Source organism: Hippocampus comes, unplaced genomic scaffold (genome assembly GCF_001891065.2).
Source record: "Hippocampus comes isolate QL1 unplaced genomic scaffold, H_comes_QL1_v1.1 scaffold36, whole genome shotgun sequence".
NCBI classification, from domain to species: Eukaryota; Metazoa; Chordata; class Actinopteri; order Syngnathiformes; family Syngnathidae; genus Hippocampus; species Hippocampus comes.
Window position 1 is genome coordinate 1086322 of NW_017805695.1, and position 23859 is coordinate 1110180.

The following is a 23859-nucleotide window of genomic DNA, read 5'->3' on the forward strand; positions in this document are numbered from 1 at the left end:
GGTCAAAACAAAAAAAAAAAAACTATGGTACATCTTTTTTCCCAGCAACGCAGTGTCGCAGTTTAACAAGCGCCGCCATTGTTGTTTTGATCTTGTGTCAAGTAATCTCGCGTGACGAGATTTCCGTTCTCGCGAGACGAGATTGGCGAGATGGGCCTTCAACCTCGCGGAAAGCAGATGATTGCCAAGTTGTGTAACGTCAAAACAACAAGTCGACAAGTGTTGCGAAAGTTTCTTGCGGAGATATCACAGAGGAAGCAGCTAAAGTTGGATAGTTTTTTGCGATAATAAGTTGACTTTGAGAAAGCCTTGCATCATTGGAAGCAGAGTAAAGAGGAGAATTTATGAACTCAAAGACTGAACCGTGGGATGAAATAAGAACCTATTTCTCAGCAAATCTTGTATGCCTGAATTAATTACATTTTTGCAGCATTTGTTTATAAGAAATAAAACTATTATCAATGTATATTGTTGTTGTTTATGTTATTATCATATCCAATTGAATAAGTAGACCCAATCAGTAGACCATTTCAGAATTCGAAATTCTAAATGCATACTTTTCTGATCAGCGAGTCCCTGGGACTAGCTGGGGTTAAACTGTAAAATTATCACTGGTAACTATATAAATATATCTGTGTGTGTGTGTGTGTGTGTATATATATATATATATATATATATATATAAATTTTTGTCATGATGTGTTATTTCGGAAGTGCTAACTTACAGCACTGTAATTTAAAGGTCTTTTATTTATTTTTTATTATCCGAAGCAAGTTCAGTGTTGAGTAGTTTTATTGCTCAGAAAAATGTTCTTACTGTTCTTGATATGTTAACCTAAATACTTTTTATGAACCTGATGTTCTATTTTTATTTTTATTTTGTAATTATTGGACATTTACAAAAACAAACAAAACGGTGATATTCACCCTGGTGGTCGAAACTAAAGGTTGCAGCTAGGACTTGGGACTAGTCTCAAAGACAGCAGCAAGTGAATGCCTAGCACTGCATCTGTACAAGTCTGTTTACATACAATGCCACTTTTTTTGTCTTTTGATCTGCCTCAATAATGTAATGAATTAAAAATTAAAATAGGGGTTTTCTCAGCACTTTTTAGATGAGATTAAAATATAGATTAATTAGTTCAATTAATTACAGATCATAATTAATCTCGTTTTTTTTTAATCACTTGACAGCACTAATTATATTATTATACATCTACTTCTTCCACCCATCAAATGGGCATTAATTGATTGTCAGTCATCAGTGTTCCATGAACACATCAACAGTATGATATAAATTATACAGTGGTTATTCAAATGTATCCAAATACTGCATAGAAAATGACCTTTTCCTTCTTTGATTTGATCAGTCATGGTGTGCTTACGTGCGTGCCCGCTCTCCACAAGTATCTTTCATCAAGTGTCAGAGGCAGATGGAAAACACAAAGACACCCTAAGTGGAACATCAAACAAATGCCTGATGGGGAAAGGGTGTGTTCATATGTGCATATGTTTGTGCGTGGGGGAGGGGTTCATGAAGTAGCATGATTGCTGTTGGTTTGGGGTGCCAACTGTGAGTGAGACACTTGACCATTTTTCAAGTTAAGACTGAGCAGCAAAACAACAAGAAATAGAGGTGAATTCAAAATCAATGACATACACCGCTCCCGCCCCTCCAACTGTCAGAGATTTTCGTCTTGACCATGCCCACTTTGGTGCAATTCACTTTTTATAAGATGGATAGAGAGACATTTGAAGTTCAGATGTACAATATTGTCACCCCTTGTTGAGGATCATCTTCTGAGGACAGAATATCCAATCGGAATAAGAAACGAAATATAGCGATACCTCTACTTACGAATGTCTCTTCATACGAAATTTTCAAGTTATGAAATGCCTCAACAGGAAAATATTGCCTCTTGTTGCGAAAGAAATTTCAAGAAATGAAAGGTAAAAATACAGTATGGGCTGCTACTCGCATCTCTGAGTTTCCTGAACCCAACATACAACATTTTCGAAGGATTGTTAAAATCCAACAAAAGCAAATGTCCTTGGATTAGTTCTTTACAAAACGGCAGGCAAAAACCACTTCTGAGAGAGAACTTGAACTAAAAAAACGATGAGGACGCAGTTAAAAGTTAAATGACCATCATTTTTATTTCTTACGCTATCCTTTGGTTTTTATATCTTGCACAACTCTCATTTATTGTGCAATAATCTAATTGTAACATGATGCATTTTTATGCTTTAGAAAATATTTATGGCTGAATTTTGGGGGGGCTTGGAACGGATTAGGGCATTTGCATGGAAAACGGGTCTCTACTTACAAAATTTTCTAGTTAAGAAATTTCTTCCAGAACCAATTAATTTCGTTAGTATTGGTACCACTGTATATCAAAACAGCATCCGCATACAAAAGTTAGCATACCGTTACACCCACCAAAATTTAATGATGACCGGGGAAATTATTTTAATAGAAAATTGTTTTGAAAGGCAAACAAACTGGAGTTCAACAAGCATCCCAGGACAGATTGTGATTGACCCAGTGTGTATTAAAAGTCAGCAGTCAGATTCATTAATTCATGCATTTGGACATTGACACTATTCTCGTATTTTTCTCTCTAAACGCCACCACAATGGATTTGAAACTAAACAAGATGCTCTTTAACTGCAGACTTTCAGCTTTGCGGCTAAATTTTGTAATATACAACAAAGTATACCAATTCCAATGAAGTTGGGACGTTATGTTAAACAGAATACAATGAATTACAAATCAAGTTCAACCTATATTTAATTGAATTCACAACAAAGGGAAGATCTTTAATGTTCCAACTGATAAATCATTGTTTTTAGCAAATCATTAAATTAACTTTGATGGCTGCAACACGTTCCAAAAAAAGCTGAGACGGTGTAATGTTTATCACTGTTTTACGTCATCTTTTCTTTTAACAACATTCAATAAACATTTGGGAACTGAGGACACTAATTCTTGAAGCTTTGTAAGCGGAATTCTTTCCCATTCCGAGGCACCCAACAGTTAGCCTGTTCACCTGTGGGATGTTCCAAAAAGGTGTTTGATGAGCATTTCACAACTTTCTCAGTCTTTTTTGGAACGCGCTGTAAGCCATAAAATTTAAAGTTTATTTGCTTAAGAAAAGTTTTTCCAGTTTGAAAATTAAATATCTTTTATTTTCATAGTGTATTCAATTAAATACAGGTTGAACACGATTTGCAAATCATTGTATTCTGTTTTTATGTTTAATACAACATCCCAACTTTATTGCAAGTGGGTATGTAAAACATACATGCACTGCTCTGAAGACATTGTGAGCTTTTGAGAAACACGTTTTCACTTTCAACACTTTTGTTACAAGCTGAGAGGACCAAACAATTTTTCTACGATTTAATGTGGACAACGGAGTTATGAATAACTATGCTTCAAAATATTGACGTGTACATAAACAGTACTGTGTTTACCTGTTTGCAATAATGACCATTAATAACTGGCGTATTTTCCGCACTATAAGGCGCACCTAAAAAGCATTCAATATTATCAGAAGCCAACAGTGTGCCTTATAATCCGATATATGGATCAAAATTCTGATTTCACACAGCTGCAGCGGTTGTGAAAACTCTATATAAATAAAGCTGCATTGTATTGTATGGTATTGTATTCCCATTAGCGTAGCTCCATCTCGTGGGCGCAAAACGCAAGCGCAGCCACTATTGTAGCTTCTATTCTATGTGCCTTATAATGCGGTGCGCCCTTTACATGAAAACAGTTTTAAAATAGGCCATTCATTGAATGTGCACCTTATACTCCGAAGTGCCTTATAATGCGGAAAATACGGTATACAGTATTTCATAGAACTCATTCAGTAGAGCTAGGACAAGCTGAACAATTAACAAGTGAAAAAGTGAAAAAAACATTTGTGAAGTGCCACACTTAAGTTTGTTTGTAGTTTTGGCAGACAACGCCATGGTTCAAGAGGCTCTTGAAAAGACGGATGGCACCATTATCCTTCTTAGGAGCATGGACTTCCATTATTGCCACAGTTACTCAATTGGTGAAAATACTGTGTGTTTGTTCAAAAATGTAGGACGATGGCCGTTTTCTGAATTATTTTTTGCTTTTAATCGTCCCTCATTTGCAGTATCCCTTGCTTATTGCGGTTAATGCGGACCAGAACCCCCCTCGAAAGAGGAAAATCCGCGAAGCAGGTAGCCCCCCTGTACAGGTATATGTACATGTATATGAGTATATATAATATTTATAAGGCCAAATTTAACGGTATACATGCATGTAGGAGTAAATATATATATATAGTGTATATACTGTATTTTGTATAAATAAAATACAGTAAACAAACATGTAGTACTATATATGTTGCTCTATGAGACTTGCTGTCTTTCGCTGCCTTTTGCGGCATTTTCGCTTTTTTTTTTTTTTTTAATGAATATCTGAAAAATCTGTGATGCGCTGGAACCGCGAAGTAGCGAGGATCACTGTACATTCTGCTGCATGTTGAGAGACGACAATATGCGTAAACACATTTTCAGTTGGTATTTGTTGTTCAATGTTGAGCTACTACAGACATTTACAATGAAAATCTGAAACAGACACATCACACAAAATAGGGAATTGCAGTTCTCTTCAAAATGATAATGTGAATGCTTAATGCGACACTCAAGCCACAATGCCAAATAAATCGAAGACTATAATGTTTCTCACTATGTCATCATGGCAAACCCCCATGCATTATTGCTCCATTATACAGATGGACAAAAGCTCCAAAAAGCAAATACTCCAATAACTAGTAAAAGATGCCTTCAAGAGAAGATGCACAAACGGTGGACTACTTTTCAGAACCCCCCCCCCCAAAAAAAATGGCATTTGGCAATAACAATTCAATGACTTTGAAAAGACAGTTGCTTCAAACATAACGGCTCCCCAGCAAGACTAAAACCAACGGAAATTTGATCGATAAAAATCAAGCTCCAGCCAAAAGGCCGCTTATCACTGGGTCTTTTGTTATTTATATCAAGCCCTTGGATCAAATAGGGTTGCAAAACAAGGATATTATTTATTGTGGTACCTTAAAGGAGAACTACAAATATCGCTAATGATTTTGTAACTTTCCTTAAACAAACACACACAACACAAACTTAAATTAATGAAGCCTGCACATGTACCAGTGTGACAGGGGACTTCACCATTAAACTACACTTGTTAACATACTATTAGTGTATATCAACCTAAACCACTTTGCAGTGGATAATGTGGCTGCAGATATGAATTGAATATGTGTCGTGAGATATTATTTGAAGTACAATTAATGAAGGTTCAAGACTATAAAAACTCAACAAAAGTAACGGTGCTCGCAATCCATTTTTACAGACTCCCACTTTGAAGAGAGTGGAAACGTTTTTTCCTAACAAGAAAACCATCGATACCCACAAAAAGGTGTCTTTCAGGAGGACTTACTTGGAAAGCAGATATTTTGCAATCATGAGTAAAAAGGAGAAAGGTAGATAAGCTGGTGATATGACCTTTTCCGGATGCAAACCCTTTGATCCTGAAGTAAGTGGTCCTGCTGGGCACACACCGACTGCAGACAGCTGATAAATCCAACTCAAATGCCACCCTGAATTGGCTTCTCCATACACTTATGAACACAAAAACGATATAAGTGCTTTGAACCGGCCCTGCTGAAGAGCGCTGCGCTGATATGGGGTACAAGTCGTACCAGTCAAGAAGAAATGTTTCATGAAGAAGAAAAATAAAGCATGTATGAGTCACACTGGACTATCAGCTACATTTATTTGGGAAAGAACAACAGCAGAGCTCAGACTGGCAACCAAAGATCCTCTTCCCTAATTGACAGCAGCCAACGACTTGCAGTTGTATTCAAATGTTTGCTTCGAACTACGTTTTTTTCATTTTTAGTTTAAGATACCTTACCATAACTAAAATCCTCATGTTGCATTGTGACCAAAGTCAAAAAGGTGTAAAATCCTGGTGAGTAATTTCGCCCCAGCTCATCGCCTGAGTCCAAGTATTGACACTAGAAACGTGCTATGTTCGGGCACATTTCGTAAAAAAATGTCTTCGGAAATAACACGCAGGTGAACCCACCAGCGGTGAATACCCGTATTCAAAAAATAATATTTTTCTATAGGACATCACCAACCTATTTGAAAGACACTAACATGAACAGTCAATTGAGCAAATGCAGCTAGACATTATCTTGTTTGTTCTATCTGTAGCTAGTTCGGCAGCTGTCATGATTGCGTTTACGACAACACATCAGAATGCTAAGACAAACCCCGTCTGTCGACAGTCTAAGTCCAGCCCACATTCCATATTAGAGGCCGAACATTCCAACGGTTGGTGAATTCTGCTTCACAATGATAATAATGGTTGACAACGACGGATCAAAAGGCGAGGGGTTGCAGGGGAGTGCTGGAATCTATCCCAGCTGACTTCGGGCGGAAGGCAAACTACACCCTGAATTCGTCGACAAGTCTGTCACAGGGGCACATATAGAGACAAAATATCATTCTCACACGTGCGCACACACACGCACGCACACGCACACACACACACACGCACACACAATTTTCAACAAGGTGGCACATATTTCAGCCCATATCGCTGGAACATACTGCGATGGAGGGAATTTACTGCACTGCCAACCAGAAACATCAGTCTCACATATTCAATTCAAGGAGAACAACAATCCAATAAGAGTCAACAATATTTCCATGTCAGCTACTTATTTACAAATTCAGCCCTATTATTTGCCAGACATTTTTAACCATCTAGAATGGCTTGAAAATGGTACCTGTGCATTTCCAATCCAAACTGTCTTGAAAAACTGATAAAAGGGCTTCAAAGATTATTATTTTAATGAAAATAAAAAGTAGATGTGGCAAGAGACCTTAAAAAAAAAAGAGAGAGAGATCAGACCAGTGATGCACGACAAGGAGGAGGGGAAGCAGAACTGATATTTTACTGTCACCTAGTGGACAAGAGTTGAACTCCTCAAATGGTGCTGTGCCATACGAGATGATTAGTGTCCCTTGAGAAATGTGAATCATCTTTAAAACACACCGCTTTAAATGTCCTTTGTATATGTGAGGAAAGGAAAGCAACATGAAGCTTTGCTGGAGCTGCAGCCAGTAGTTAAGGCTGGCATTTCACACTCAAATGGTCATCAGTCAAGCCTGGAGCGATTACTGCGCTGCCTCCAAAATTGCAGCAATTACAAAAGGTTTGCTTCGGGTCTCAAAATGTCCTTTGCCACACAAAATGTCAACAATGGGATAATCTCATGAATGGAAGGAAAATGAAAATAGGCTTGTATTAATGTGTCAATAACCCCGGGTGCAGCCAATATATCGCATTGGAGAAGGAAGTAATTGTGTTACACCAAAACGAGGGCTCATCCGTCTGCTTTGATTTAGCAGCGTTTATTGAAAATTCTCATTTCATTTCAAAACTTTCCTGCAGACTTGTTGCTGCTCTTTCTTGGGCAAATGTCTGCCAAATTATGATTAAAGGCCTAACAAAGGAATCATTCCAAACTGAACATAACCTGTCCAAGTCCAGACCCCAATCTAATTGAGGATCTGTGAAAATGATCCGACAACTGCTGTTCACAAATTCTCTCCATCTAATCGAACTTAATCAAAAATTTCAGTCCCTTCTCTCGACATGTACAAAACTGAGACATACCCAGCAAAAGGTGGTTCTTTAAAGTAAAACTCAGAGGGGTTGAATAATTTTGAATTTTGTTCCACCTCACGGTTGTGTCCCACTTAGCGTTGATTCTTTACAAAGAATTACAATTGTATATTTTTATGTTTGGAGCCTGAACTGTGCAGAGATAAAAGTGGACTTTCCTGAAAATACAAATATTTTATATATATATAAAAATCATCTCCCTTCAAGTCCTTTTCCTCAAGCCATGACCACTTGAACGTGTTCCTAACACTCGCGTCTATTGCACGTATGTCAGCTTGCCTGGCTTCCTGTTTGAACATTGCGCTGGGGCCGTACCTGGCCGATCACGCATGAATTAGTTTACATAAAACGCTATTCAAATACTCGACATCCAATGATTAACCTGCTTTTTGTGTGCACACGTGCACTTTGTGGCTTCCGGTCTCATCGAAATTTTGAAATCTCCGAGATATGGCGAGGCCATGAGAATGCGAGGGGAGGGGTGTTACTGTTACTGGTGTTAGTGCCTCAACATGGCTACGCTCATGAAAGGATTAATTGTAGGCAATTTTTCCTCAATTTTCCAGAGGAATTTTCATGAAAATTTGAAAATCCGGAATTCCGGGAAAATCCGGAGGACTTTCATCACTGACTGTGGCAAAAGGTTAAAACGCTCAAGAGGGGTCCAATACTTTTTGCAAGTCACTGTATGTCGTTTTTTTTTTTTCCCCCTCGGAGTAACAACAAAAAGTAGGAGAAAATAATGGTGAGATGTTACTCACTCGTTTGATCGAGCTCCGGGTTTTCTCCTTCCACTGGTGGCTGCTCAGCTCCAGAGTGCAGTGAACATAGGTTTCTCTCTCATATGAGCCCAGGATGAAGAGTCTGCGGGAAGGGGAAAACAGGATGCCTCAGACAAGATATCCAGTGCTGTGAAAAAGTATATGCCCACCTTTTCGATTTCAATTGTTTTTTTTATGCACAGTTGCCACACTCGTTTCCAACCATCAAGCAAATTGGATACTGCACATCACAAAGACGAGCCAAGGAAAGGCAGCAATAACTGATATCAAGCATTTGTGATAACTGGTGATGAGTTTTTCGCGTCTTAACAGAATAGTTTTAACTCAGACATATGGACTGGCATGGACTACCTATTCAAAGTCATACAACATTATCTCAATGTGGTGTACTTGCTGGTATCTTTCAGGTGATTGTCCGACTGCATTATTCAATCGCGTTTGATCTGAAAATGATGGCTGTACATTTGCCTGTTGGATTTTCTGGTCGACAGCCGTATTCATTTCCATTAATTACACCAAGTCCAGGCCTTTAAGAAACAAGCAGCCCCAGACACACACTGCCACCACCATGTTTGCCTATTTGCATAGTGTTGTTTTGATGTCATTTTTTTCCAGCAGATGTTACAGAACCACACTTTCCAAAATCTTTTGTCACATCAGTGAACATAATATTTCTGTGAAAGTCTTGGGATCATCAAGTTGTCGCTTGGCAAATGTGAGCCAAGCCTATGCCCTTATTGGTAGCAGGGGTTTTCCCCATCAGATTTCTCCCGCGGTTGCCATTTTTGCCAAGTGTCATATCCTCCTGACTACCAGTAGTTCAAATTTGTCCTCTGTAGAGGACATTTGTGAACCTAAATATCTCCCACCCAGTGCCTCCAATTGCATTAACTCCTTTTGTTACTCTAAAGAGGACATTCAGTGCTTTTCAATGATACCAAATTTGTAGGGGTTAGAAAAAGTAAGAAAATAGCTTCCCTCAGTGCAAGCACTTTTTATGGGAAGAGGAAAAGTAATACTTTTTATCGACCACATTTTGTCTTGAAATGCTGTTGGCATTTTAATTATAAGACTCTTATGAACACGTTAAAGTGTTGTTTGAGTTGTTTTAAGTGTATTTGAGCCTGTTTAAAAAATGTACTGGGATTTCAAAAATTTTTTTGGAGGAGTCCAATTACTTCACATAGATTGGGGAATGTCAAAATAAATGTGATTGGACAACATTTTTTTTCCTGGTAGTCAGGAGGATATATGCTGACCTTTAATGAGGCCAGAGAGGCCTGCGGTACTTGAGGTGTCATTCTGGGCTCTTTTGTGACCTCCTGGATACATTGTCATTTCACTTTTTTTTTGGTTGATTGGTCAATTTTGGTTGGCCAACCACTCCAATTTTGGTTGGCCAACCACTCCCAGGAAGGTTCACCACTGTTTCCACTTTTTGCCATCTGTGGATAATGGACCATGGTTCACTTGAGTCCCAAATCTTTGTAACTTTTACCTTCACTTTCTTTGGATTGTGGAATGACACACTTCTTTTTTAAATCATTGTAGCCCACTTCTCTTTTCCTGCGGGCAAAATTTAAGCAGCAAAAAAAAAAATGAACTAGGCGTGGCCAGTAAAATTGAACTTAGCTTATAAAAAAACTCTGGTGAATTAAACTTCTGATGGTAGGGTGATGGAGTGGATTTACTGCAGTATGATAAGCCTCGTGGTTAGCACATCTGCCTCATAGTTTTGCAATTTGAGGGTTCAGGATTTTTTTGGGCTCCAGTCTTCTTCCGTACAGTCCAAAGGCCATGTGAGGTTTTCCAAACCTAATTTTTAATTTGCCTTAAATGTCCTGCAAACTGATTCTCATCATCATCGTGCAACTCCCATTTACATGCAAAATACAGTTTATCAGGTCAGCAATGACACGTTCCATAGTTTTTGCACTTGCATCCTGAGCACAGTAGGGGGCGGCAGTTTCCTAAATTGTGAGGCCTGTTCTCTCCAAACCAACATTCAACACTCCTGTATTTTTTCCCCCAGTAACATGGGTTGTTTTTTTTGTTTTTTGTATACTATATTTACAATTTTAGACCTAATTCTTTAGGTCTAAAATTGTAAATATAGTATGTAAATAAGAATAATTTCATCATTCTTCCCGGTGTGACCCTACTAATCTGTACAAAGTAGACGACGTACCATTGTGGTATGTGTTCTGTTGTATTATTTTTATAATTTTATGTTTAATGTTCTGTAACGTGCAGCTGTTGTGAAAGCACTATATCAATACAAATGTATTGTATTGTACTGTACCCTATCAAATTCTTTTTTATTTCACTTTCTTTGTGTAATTTTATTTCTGCTTCATTATATCAGCGTATCAACACACCAGACCTTTATATATGAAAGCATTCTGGAGACACATTTAGCTGCGCCATATTCATCCTCTTCAGAAGCCTACACAGTATTGAACTTGCAAAAGTACACACCTCCTACCCACTATGCGTAGTGTAGACTGAAGAGTGTGCCAGCGTCCTACCATTTCTCATCACAAGATTGTATTTATTTATTTTAACTCAATTCTCTTTTCACAAATGCTTTTGACACATAAGGGCAAGAATTAGGTTAATAGCAGTGAGATGCGGTGAGGTTCATGACTGGTGAGGCACTGACTCCACTGGAGTTGGATGTAAAAATTTGAATCCAAAACAGGAGATTAAAAAAAAAAAAAAAAAAAGACCTTAACTGAAATACTTGTTTTCAAAGTTCTGAATTTTGCTTCAACAATTTCCATATTGTTCAACAATGTGGTAGCAAGAAAAAAAAACAAAAACAAAAGAAAAAGGGTATTTAATATGAGGTCAAGTTCATTGTTTTTTTGGCAGATTTTTCTTTGGTAAAAACCTTTTGGGAATACAGTACCTTTTACAGTATATGTAATATGTTAGGAAAGCCCAGATTACAAAATTACCCACATCTGGTATAATAACTGCCTGTCTAATGTTTGTCACAAACCAAACCATGTCAAAATCAGTAAAGAATTCAACGGGTTATGGTTACCGAAATTTATTGGGAGCCAAACCATTGGCGGTTTTACAGGGTGGCAAAGGGTGGCATCTGCCACCCTTTACCAAATGTCTTGACCCCTTGTTGCTACCTAGACTATTGGCAATGAATCTGTCAATACTAAATCCAAATTGTTATTAAAAATATTCCTTATATTGTCTCCATAGAGCGTATCAAAAGTGTATTTAAAATTTACTCCCACTCGGGTTTACAGGAAACATGATCACAGTAAAGCTCCAACCCACTGAGGGGCGGACAATTGCGACTGCTTGCGTGTAGAAAAATGCACGTTCAAGTCAGTGTTTGTCAGAGGTCGTTCAAGGTCGCAAATGTTAGCAAAACGTTCGCCGAACATTCACCAGACGTTCACCAACAGTTTTAGTGAATTTCCTTGTCACAAGGAAATATGTTCCAAATCCCCTTGCAACAGGAAAACTACAGGCGATTGCAACATTCGCTGCCTTTGAAACAACACCCAATTGTTCGCTGGTACACTATTGGCCAGCTGATCACAGGGCACATATAGACAAAGCGTGCAAAATCACAGTCACGCTCACATGGTCAATTTAGAGTTCTCAATTAACCTAACATTCACCTTTAAGGAGACCACGGGGAGAACATAAGAACCACTACTCCACCAAGCTGCCCACAACGCTTTCAAATGATTTAAAATTACGTTTGTGTTTTTTTGGATATGCCAAGAAAGAAGAGTTACTGTCATTTGATGAAGTTTCAAATACTGTAACGTCAGTCTACATTTCACTGACTCAGTTTCAACCAAGATGTATGCAGATTTTTGCATCAGTGATTTACGAGATGAAGGCAATTTGATTGTAATGGACAGAACATGAATTATTGATCTGATCATTCTGTACTCTAACCACCACACTAAAACAAGGTTCACACGTTCAGTCAGGCAAGTGTATGAGACTTGGCAACACCACTTATTTGTCTCTAAGGGTGTGTGCGGCTTAGGAGAACTTTCAACAAACAAGATGCCATACAGTGCAGCCACGTCACTCAAACAAGACTACAGATTTCTGGTCAAGATACATTTGTTTTATTATTATTATTATTATTAATATTGTTTTATTATTGGGAAAGGTATTATTATTATTATTATTATTATTATTACTTCCATGTACAGCACTTTGTATGCAGCGATGGCTGTTTGAAAGTGCTCTATAAATACAGTTGAGTTGAGTATTTGTTTTATCTAATTTATTTTACGTTATAGTGCCGGTGAAAACAATCATCCAGGGTCGACAACTCCCGGTGGGCCCTCCTCACTTAACATCCGTTCAACGACTTGCCTCATCCAAAACTGCAGGCTAAAAGGCGAGGGCCCTGTACAGTTGTCGTGGTAGCAAGATGCATCCTCTTCACATCTGTAGCTCACCGTTTACTGAAGATACCACTGGATTTTCTGTACAAGGGGTCGAGTGAGGAATACGTCATTGTCCATAATGGTGGAATTTGGTGCTTTATATGCATTTTAGCTTGTTATTTGGTTCCTCAGCTGACTATGAAGTCCCAAACGATATTTGAAAATTGTTCAGTGAAATGTAATGTTATAAATGTAATAATAAAAGGGTTACATTTGTACCTTTATTGGTCGAATGGCTAAGAGTACGCCTATTGCACTCTTTAAAAAGGATACACATAGGGAACAACATTACAGGGAAGAGAATGAAATACAATAGTCCTCCTACATTACAAAAAGATAGTCCAAACTTTAAATTAACAGTCAATGAAAATAAATAAGGTGGTGGGTAAATGTAAATAATGAATACAGTTATTTTAGGAAAGAATAAGCAAACAACAACAAACCTCCAATTATTAAGAACTATTGATACACACCAAAAAAAGCCCCTCAAGGCATGCTGGGCAGTGGGTGCGCCTTCAAACTACAAAAAATAGCAATTTGCATTTTGAGCCTCAGCAAAACAAAGAATAACAAAACTGACAATCATAGATTTTTAAGTTTTTCCGATAACTGAACGGCGGAGACTGCCCCAAAAAGCTTAATTGGGCTGCTTGTGTCACCCGCAGCTGTGCAGTCGGCAGGTCGAGGTGAGACGCTGCAGTAGCTAAATATCGCAAGATACTATGTCTTCCGGCTAGTTTAGGAACGCCTCTGGATGCCAACTGGAGTCCAAACTATGGACACAGGGGGACTAAATATAACTGCACATCACATTAAGTTTTTGATTAGCCTACAATTTTTAAAATAAAATTTACGTTGCACTTCACAATGTGCTACATTGTGTTCTTTGATCACACAAAACCTCTATAAATAAAAAAACATGGAAGTTTGTGGTCGTAAGGTGGCAAAATGTGAAAAAGTTCAAGGAGTACGAATACTTTTTAAAGGCACTGCACGTCTGTTCATACTTGATTAACGTCAGATGGACAGGTCTACCAGCACAACAGAACAGCATAACGAAATGAACATTATGACTGACCTGCTACATTCAATCAGCGTAACTTTGAGACGGCCTTCCACAAGTCTGCTGTCCTGGACTGACAATTCTAAATCAGAGGTCGATCCTTGAGGTGACTGTACTTGGAATGGGAAGAAAGGCTTGTATCTGAAGAGAAACAGAAAACAAAAATATAATACTTACATAGCAGTCAATCATTTTCGAGTGGCATGGTCACAACACAGGCCTGTGGGGAAAAAATCCACCTATATAGTATAATTTCTACAAAAAGTGAGCAATCCTCTTGAAGTCATTCTTAAATGTTAACAAATTTACCAAGCAAAGTTGTACCTTGGAAAGGTGTGTCTTTAATTGGTCGAATTTGTAGGGAGTGACAACTGTGTTTGTCCAAGTGACAACTAGGACTACTGTAAGAAATGTACTTGGGTGAGTTTCTTGGCGGAAAACTTTCTGATTCAGTGCAGTGTTCTGGTTAATAAGGAAACCTCTCAGCAAGAGCAGGACTAAACTAACTTTTTTTCCTATGGTGCACCAACACAAAAGTGATGTAAGTGAGGTGCATCCAAATTTTCAATTGCATCACATTAAACACTGCCTGAAATAGAAATTGCACCGTCATCACCAGTACAAACAAGCATATGCATTAAAAGAAAGAATACTAGATTTATTATACATAAATGTTTTGGTTTTATAGGTTCGGCTTTTTACTGTATTTTTGTTATGTGAAATGACTTCACATACACGTGATTTGCACTGACTGTGAAGATATGCCGTTATCTCCCAGCATAAAATTAATTGGTGAAATGAATTAAATGCTTTGAAGATATTATTTTATTTATATAAATTAAGGAATTGGTGAAGAAAGTTTGCTGGAGGTCAAAATGTATTGTGATAAACCAGAACAACAAACAATTTATTGGAATCAGCAATCTTTGTTGTTTACATTCACCTCCAACTCTTTGAGGTCACAACTGGGACAATCCCAGTGGGATAAATCTGAATTCCCACCTTTCTCGAATGCAGCAATACTTCATCAGAATTCAGCACATTTATTGGTTTGGAGATAACTCTTTTTTTTTTCTCAATTTTCCCTTTACAGCCCTTGTGGTCGATTTGGGACAAGTCCACGGACTCCCAGTCAACCGCGATCGACTGGTTGGGCACTCCTGCTCTAAATTGTCCTTCGGCGTACTGTGAGTGTGACTGCTTGTTTGTCTTTGTGTACCCTGCGATTGGCTGGCAACCAGTTCAGAGTGTACCTTGCCTTCTGCCTGGAGTCAGCTGGCTCCAGCAAACCCGTGTCCTTCGTGAGGATAAGCGGTTTGGATGAGGAACGGATGGATTGATTAATATTCAGACCCAATGCAGCAGTTTTACTCCCTTTTCATCAGTCATCTGTGCTTTAATAAGACACTTGAGCTGACACACGGCTGTTGTGATTTTGCCGCGGGTGTGCCACTGGTTGTAAACGGGCTTGAAATGACTGAGAATATTACCATTTTGCAAAAAAAAAAAAAAAAAATTCTACGTCAAACTGATGATTATTACTATAGCTGCTAGCACTATGACGTTCATCTTGTCTTCTTCTTAGTTAAAATAGGTTTAAGGTTTGGTTTTTTTCAGACAATGGTCTTTTTTTGCTGAAGAGAAAATCTCTTACCGAGCTGAGTTTCGGCTGTCACGTCAATCTTTGTCGGAGCTGTTTAAAAACACATCACAAGGAAGCAGTGACAGCTCCGACGAAGGCTGAAGTGACAGCCAAAACTGTCAGCTTGCTAAGAGATTTTCTGTTCACAAAAAAAAAAAAAAAAAAGACTGGGGGAAAAAGATCTTCAACTTCCACCATCGCTGCTGTTGCAACAAACAATTACTTCTAATAATAACAGCAATAATAACATTTGCACATAAAACAATATTTATCGGTCAAAAAAACAAAAACAAACAAAAAACTGGGCCCGCAATTTGGCAACACTCACATAATCTGGCCCTCAGTGAGAGCTAATGAAGGAACCCTGTTCTACCCTGTTTGTTGTCCCTGAAAACTTGCTGTTGTTAAAAATCCTCACAAAACCAGCATGCATTTTGATTCGAAAATAAAATTTCCCACAACTGGAGTTATCAGTCCTAAGAGGAGCTGTAATGCGTGGATTACCGGTGCCTCATGTAGGCAGCAGTGCCAAGCCCTCCCCTCCATGCGACTACCATCTGCGACAACACAGAAAATCCCGAGGTCCAATTTTGATTCACTCAGGCTGCTCATCATTACATCATCATCCCACACTCACTCTGCATGATTGTAGGTGATTCACAGGCTCGCACCATCGCCACAGCCAGCTGGATATGTGGCTCAAAATTTACATAACGCTGGCGTCGGGGGGGAGAAACCTCACATGTTGGTGTCTGTCGTATTTTGGTAACTGTCGTATTTTCTTCACAATGTTTGAACAAACATGCTGTTTTGGGGGTTTTTGACGATTTGGGCAGTACAAGGTAATTTGACACGTAATTAAGAATCACACACGCACTCACTCACTCAAAACACACACACACACACACACACACACACACACACACACACACACACACACACACACACGCACACACACACAGGTTGAGCAGTTTGATGTCTAGCTTTCTCGATACAGTGCACTGACATGAGTCATGACCTCCAAGACTAGAATACTCGAATATTAAGGCTCTGCTCATGAAAGCAATTATTCAAAAATGATTCAGAGAGGTCAATTAACTATGATATTGAAGTTGTTGATCAGGTTAGCTTTGAGGTTAATATTTATTTTCTATGCTGTTGGAGATTTCTGGCTGATTACGAAATGCAACGAGCAGGCAAATGAGCCCAAAGCTCATCATCGCCTTAGAATCTGGAACAACTTAGACGCAAATACAATCTACTATGACGAGCTGCCATCAAAATGTGTCCTTGTAATTGGCAAAAGGTGCAGATAATGACAAGTTGGTGTCATTCGGGGCACACAATGGAGTTAGTGTTAAATTGGCACAGTTCATCAACCACTGAATAAAAATAAAAAAAGGTATGAAAAAAATTATCACAAATAAAATCACCAACGTTTAAGAGATCTGATGACAAAAATGAGCAGAGAACTTTTGGTACCCAACAGAGCTGTATCCTCGAGGGACAATCCAGGGCTACAATGGGAGACTGTGTAAATAGCAAATGCTGCCTGGGTACTGAATAAGTTGCTTCATGCCAGCAAGGAAAAGAAAAATCCATTGGGGAAAACGAAAAGCCACATGATATCCTCAACTGGAATTGTGCAGAGGCCAAATGACATATGATAAAACTGCACGCATACAAAGAGTTCAGACTGTTCTTAAAAAAATGGATCAATAAACGCAATTCTCTGAAGTTACACCATCAAGTCTTGGAAAAAAAGACAAATTGGTAATGGTGTTTGTGTACTGTATATTCATTTCGGAAAAAAAAAAACGATTGGATTTTTGTACCCATGGGGCTGAGCAATATAGTGGATTGGATAGCAGACCCCAACGCTTAAATGTTAATAACTACAAATATCGAACAATGTGGGCTTTTTATCAATCTATAAAGGCTGACATTTAAAGAAAAAGAATTGTGGGATGAAATCACTCTACGATTTTACTTATTTACAATCAATTTTCAATCTGGTCATTCGTGTCAGTGATTCCCAGTCAGTGAGCCGTGGCACACTAGCGTGACTTGAGAGCGCATCGGGTGCGATGACAGATGGTACATAATTAACCTGTGTATCCACTTTTTGCAAATCGTTTTGCTAAGTGGTGTGCGGTGAGATGTTTTTTCCGGTGTGAAATAGTGCCTCATGTTACAATAGATAATCAAATCCTTCGGCTTCCATCCTCCATCGTGGCTAAAATGTCAAACGTTACATAAGATTTCTTTTACTGCCCAAAGGCCAAAATAACTAGAAAATATTTTGAGAGAGAGAGAGAGAGAGAGAGAGAGAGAGAGAGAGAGAGAGAGAGAGAGAGAGAGAGAGAGATTGATCGATCTAATATGATCAAATACACCGACTGGCCGAAGAAGCTGGGATAGGCTCCACCACGTCCTCGACCATCATGAGGATCAATGGATTAGAAAAAGGATGGATGATCAAATACTGCTACTGCTGCTATTACTACTAATAATAATAATAGTTTATTTTTAGAGATTCACACCTCAAATTGGGGGGGCACCAGCATCTTGTTGGGCGGGCATGGCTCCCTGTGTCCCACCCGTGATGATGAGTCTGCATTCACTCAATCACAGATGCCATAAGCAGTCGCATTTTATGAATGAATGCGGAAATCAGTAATCGGAATGGCTCATAAGAAAAGGGAAACTGCTAAAAGGAGCGTAATGAAGCGCTTGTCATAGATGTGCGGAAAGATTTGTGATGTGGTGCTTTTGTTGTGTAAACAGGCTCTGTGAATTATGCAAGGCAAGGTAGGCAGTATTCCAGCTTTTTTGTTGTTGTTGTTTTGCTCTTTTTTTCTTAGACGAACAAATGAGTCAGCGCTCGCTCGTGACAGCATGTATGAGGCAATCCAAAAAAATTATAAAAATAATCAAAAGAAATGTGTAAGGAGTTAATATGTTAAATGACGATGTGAAATCAAACAAAGAATTCCAAAAAAAAAAAAAAAACACTAATCAGAATTTCTTCATGGAATTATGGAAGATGATTCTTTTTCAATGGAGGGGCCAGAGTCCTGCTCCCCTTTTCCCCCTCAGTTAAAATTAATGAGCAAAAAAAAAAATTGTAATTCCTTTTTAGAAGTGTTGTATTTCTTTATAATAGTGTACTTTCACTTTCTTTTTCCATATTTGATCATATTTATTTTTAAACATACACTGGTTAAATAAAGAGGGGTACAAGTAAGTATAACTTAGTTGTGGGGCTGGATTTATGAATGTTTCAGGCTACAAGCGAGCTCACAGAACCAATTACGTTTGTCAGGTTTAGGGGCGAAAGGTTCAGGTATTTCTACCCATTGTGACAGCTCAAGTGGGTGAACATGATTTGATCATTCTTACGTATTCGTTGTGGTATGTTTACATTGTTTTACTGTTGGGGACACACTTAACAAAACTGTAAAAACAAAAATTAATACTTGTAAACATATTACCCAGTACACTCTTCTTAGGCTGCTACCCTATTTTTTATGTAGGAGGTAATGACATCAGATGAGGAAATTAGGAAATTCACTGTGCTTTAAATTTTGTTTTTGATTTAACCTTAATCCAAAATGTTTTGTTTTCCATCAATAGAAAGCATAATTTAAAAGTAGTAAAGTACACAATCAAAATGTACTATGCACCTGAAATAGGGGAAACAAATCTTTCAAGTAGAACATAATTTTTTTAGCGCTATAAATGAATATATTGTAACAAACTAATTTATGTGTTTTGTTGTTATGTGTGTGTGTGTGTGTGGGGGGGGGGGGGTTGTGGCAAAATATGTCATGTTCAGTTTCTTTGAGTGCTGCCAAGTTCATAAATGCAACACTGTGCATGGTCGCTACGGTGGCAATGGAAAGACACCATGAGGTAGCAGGTGTGCTTTGCTATTCATGTTCAATGTTAACCACGGGCATACAAAAACTTGTATTTTGGTTGTCAATAAACATGGGTTCACGAGTGCCCCTGTAATCTATAATAGATGCTATGATATGTTTGCGTACAAAAAATGACATTGTGTTACATCAATTGTCATTTTATGTTCACTGTTCTTTTTTTGGCGGCACGGGCACCCGCAGCGGCTCCTCTTGTTGTCTGGTTGAAAGGGAAGAAATTTCATCTGTGCTGTATGTTACACATAGCACACATTTGACAATAAACTTGTACTTGACTTGACAAATACACACAGTACAGTAATCTGTGTGTGCTAATGCTAGCTTCCAGACACAACTATTCCCTTTGTCAAAAATGTAATCAGCGGCCATCAGTTACGTGCTTCCTATTTAGATGCTTATTTATCACTGCCATGCTCCCATGAAAGGGAGGTTTGGAACCAATTCAGTATTTTGGGTAAAATGCGCCCATGCTCAATGTTCTTCTACTTCTTCCTTTCATAACTTTGCTGCTCTGAATTGGGAATTTCTCCATTGTGAGACTAATAAAAGTTTTCTTATCTTATCAAACCTTCGGAATCTCGTGCTAACACAGGTTAGCCCTGACACACATTACCCACAATGCTTCTGTTTACATCAAGGATGGCCCATTTGACCACGACTGCACATGTGCCACAGATAAGGAATAGAGCCAGCGGGAATTAAATAGTTACACGAGAAACTCTTCGACTGTTAAATTAATTGTCGATGATTTTGATCTTTGATGCCGTTGTCAATGGTCAACTAATCTTGGCAACATTGGAAGAGGACCTTGAAAAAATAATCACAAATTAAATCGCAATCATATTATTGAAGGGTAAAAAAAAAAAAAAAATCGCAATTACACCATTTTACAAAATCGTTCCCACCGTGTAGATATTCAGGGTTATTTATTGTTTGAATTAATATTAAAGGGATACTCCATATATGTACAGTATGTCATGGGTAGCAATACAAAATTTTTGTCTGTAATTAATGTGACGGCCAATATTTTTCATGTACATAGAATTACTTTAAAAAAGACTTTGAAAATAAAATAGCTGTTACATGTTTGTCAATGCTGGCCGAGACTGGACAATGATATAGACACAAAGCTACGCCGAACGGAATGCATCTATCCTAGTGTTAATCCTAAAAGAATGAAGCCATATCGTTTCCAGAAAATACTGTGAAATAATTCTACCAAGTGAGATGCCACTTTTGATGTGAAAGCTGAGCATACAAAATACACTCTGGGGAACAAATGGATCAGGAAGTGCAGCAGACATGGCGCTTGTTTGCAGCTGCACACGCATGGACAATGCTGGAATTAATAGAGTATGTCCTCCTACCTTGCGCGCATGATGAACAGAGTGTTGCTTTGCATGTCTCAGCAGTTTAATTTTGGTGCGCAGACTCTTCATTATGGACATAACAACCCAGAAGCCTGCGCCGGAAAAGGTCTCATTTTCGCGACGGGCCACTCTGGAGTTACGTCTTGCCTCAAAGGGCCGTGATGACAGTGAAACCAAATAAATATTGAATTGTCAAATCAAATTCTTACTTGTATGGAAATTTTTTTATTCATTACTAGTTTTGAAATCGGTCATGTGAACTATAATCGTTTGTTCAGCGACTGTTCGAGTGAGTGAAAACAGGGTAACAAAATTATTGCAAAATCTCAACATTATTTATTACACATCTGGGTACAGATTTTGGCAAGGATCTTGGAAGTTGACACACACGATTTGCTTTCACGGGCTGCAAAAATGTCAGGGCAGCCCGGATCTGATCCCCGGGACTTGAGTTTGAGAACTCTGTCTTAGAGGATGTACAGATCCTCCCTCGGGGCAGTTAAGGTCTTGCTCATTGAAAATATTCAGCACAGCTTTGGTTTTTAATATCACCTGTGTGGTGTGTCCCATTGCTAACTGAAATGTACTTCTTGTCTGGGAAAATGTTCACAGCACACGTGCATGCCCATTTTTGTGCACACCAGGGCCTTGACAAAAATTGCCTTAGTACACTTTTGGTAATAATTGTGGAATAACATGCCGTGCACTTTGTTTGCTGTTTTTAGTCGACTTTTCATTCAGTTAGCATAAGTTACTTTTTGTTGAACCGACGATGGATGTGTTGAATGTTTCCACAAAAGTCAAATATAGCAATATAGAGGGGTATTTTTCAGCTTGTACACGTTTTTCCAAGCGAAACTAATTCATTACTACCAATCAAGCCACACATGTAAAATTAATGAAGCCTTCCTATAATGTAATACATCAGAGCAACAAAATGCATGCTATCTTATTACAAGTGTATCAGATGCAAATGTAGGGTAACTAAATCATATCACAGACAATGCTTACTACCTACCTGATTTTGTAGTTGGGAAGTGTGTGCTTCTTTTTGATGACCCGTTTGAGTTGGTTGACGATGATGGAAGTGAGCTGAGGAAGGGGCCTGCCTTCAAACTGAGACTTGACCTCAAAGTCCACGAGTGGGTCCTCGAGGAAGGAGAAGGACCAGTGGGTGAAGGGCACCCGGGTGAACTGCAGCCTCAGTTTGCCAACTACGCGCCTCATTTTAACGAATAAGTAAGCAGACTTCCAAAACACCAACTCCACGTCAATGGCGAGATGGAAGCCGCCGTTGTACTCAATGTCCACCTCAAAGTTGAGTTCCTCCGGCATGCCGTCCTCGTTCAAATTCACCGGCTTCATAAGTTTGGCCGTCTTGAAGACCGGAAGAGAATTACCTAAAGAAATATCTCGCAGGCTAAGACCCTCCAGCAGCCGACCTGCTGTCTTGGTTTGCAGCAGCTCCTCAAACTCTACCTTGATCTTTTTGGTGAGCCAGTGTCTGACAAGAGGACTGTCTCGCAGCTCCCTGAACAGGAACAAAAAGATAGCATTGAGGAAATGACAGGTTTCTGGCTTGTCCGCATCAACCGACTCGCTGTGTGCAGGCGGCGACGCTTGTTGTTTGGGGCTGCTACCGGTCACAGACGCTTCTTGCTGTCTCGCTGAGGCGGCCTCTTGCGGCTTGTAACCAGCAGAGGCTGTACCGTCCTGCTGCTGCAGCTGGCCTGGATCGACATGCTGGGAATTAAAGTAATCCTTCAATGCGTTATCAGGTACTACTTTAGCGTACTGCTCGGTCCTCAGAATAGGCTCTGGGCTCCTCCGGTAGATCAACAAGAACTGTAGCATCAACGTGACGACTGCTCCGGAGAATGCAGAAATTAGGATTAAGTAAATCATTTCGAGCAGCTGCCTCGTCGCCCTCTCGCAGTCAAATTCTATTCATAATCAATTCTTTAGTCGTGTTAACAAAGCAAGTTCCACCTGGTCGCTTTCGAAGCTGCCATATCATCTGCTTCTTTCCGGAGCTTGGGGATCTCCTCCTGATTGGACAAACGCCACAACGTCATTTGGCGTAATGACGTTTCATTTGTGGCGTTCACGTTAAACGGATATGTCGGAATTGCAGGTTATGTAGGGGAAGCCCTTTCCACGTTCAACATCCATTACGAATCAATCCAGGCGGGATTTACGACCCTAACCCGACCCAGTTTTAGTTTCACTAAGGAGTTTGTTCATAAAGCAGTAGAGGAAAAAGACGAATGAGTAAAGGTGATTTGAGGAACGTTCTCTCCCAGACCAATCGTAATAACACAATGACGTAATAGCTCGTTCCATACCTGTTAACCAAGACCCCCCGCCCCCACCCACACACTCGTCATTTTAGAATATTTTAAGGTCATATCGTAAAAACATTATTTTTGTTGTGAAATAATTTAAGAACTATATAAATGCCTTAATTTTTGTTATGGTGATATTTGTCTATGCTAAAGTTAGACCTGTTTATTTTTTTAAGATGGCCCTCGTGTACACACTACTCAAAAAATAGAGATAGTTGGGCTTTTAGTGAAATTTCTTTTATTGGACCGCTAAACATCTGAATGCGCTGTTTAGTGTTTCAGTACTTTCTGCAAAACTAGCAGTTCTCTCACAAGCAGATGACGGTCAAAATTCACAAAAAAAAACAAAAACATTAATTTTTTTCAGCAAAGCCAATGTCATTGAAAAGAGCTTGAAAAAGGAAGAAAATTTCATTCGTCAATATGTGAAGAATTAAGGAAGTTCTGACATTTTAAATCTTAAAAAATGCAGCCAAAAATTACTCCTTGTTTCAAACAATAGATTGGCCTGTGATCCGTTTTTAAGAA

At 38.9% G+C, this 23859-nt stretch overlaps 1 protein-coding gene across 1 annotated transcript in view; it reads right to left on the reverse strand.

Moving 5' to 3' along the window:
- The window catches only part of pdzd8 (PDZ domain containing 8), a 42726-nt gene extending 19677 nt beyond the window's left edge, over positions 1-23049 (reverse strand). Inside the window, exons 1-3 of the mRNA XM_019882163.1 lie at positions 22005-23049; positions 14049-14174; positions 8508-8610 (exon numbers count right to left, since the gene is read on the reverse strand). Of these exons, the coding sequence (XP_019737722.1) occupies positions 8508-8610; positions 14049-14174; positions 22005-22891 (1116 nt within the window). The 5' untranslated portion in view covers positions 22892-23049. The remainder of the gene's footprint in view (positions 1-8507; positions 8611-14048; positions 14175-22004) is intronic.
- Positions 23050-23859: the final 810 nt, after the last annotated feature.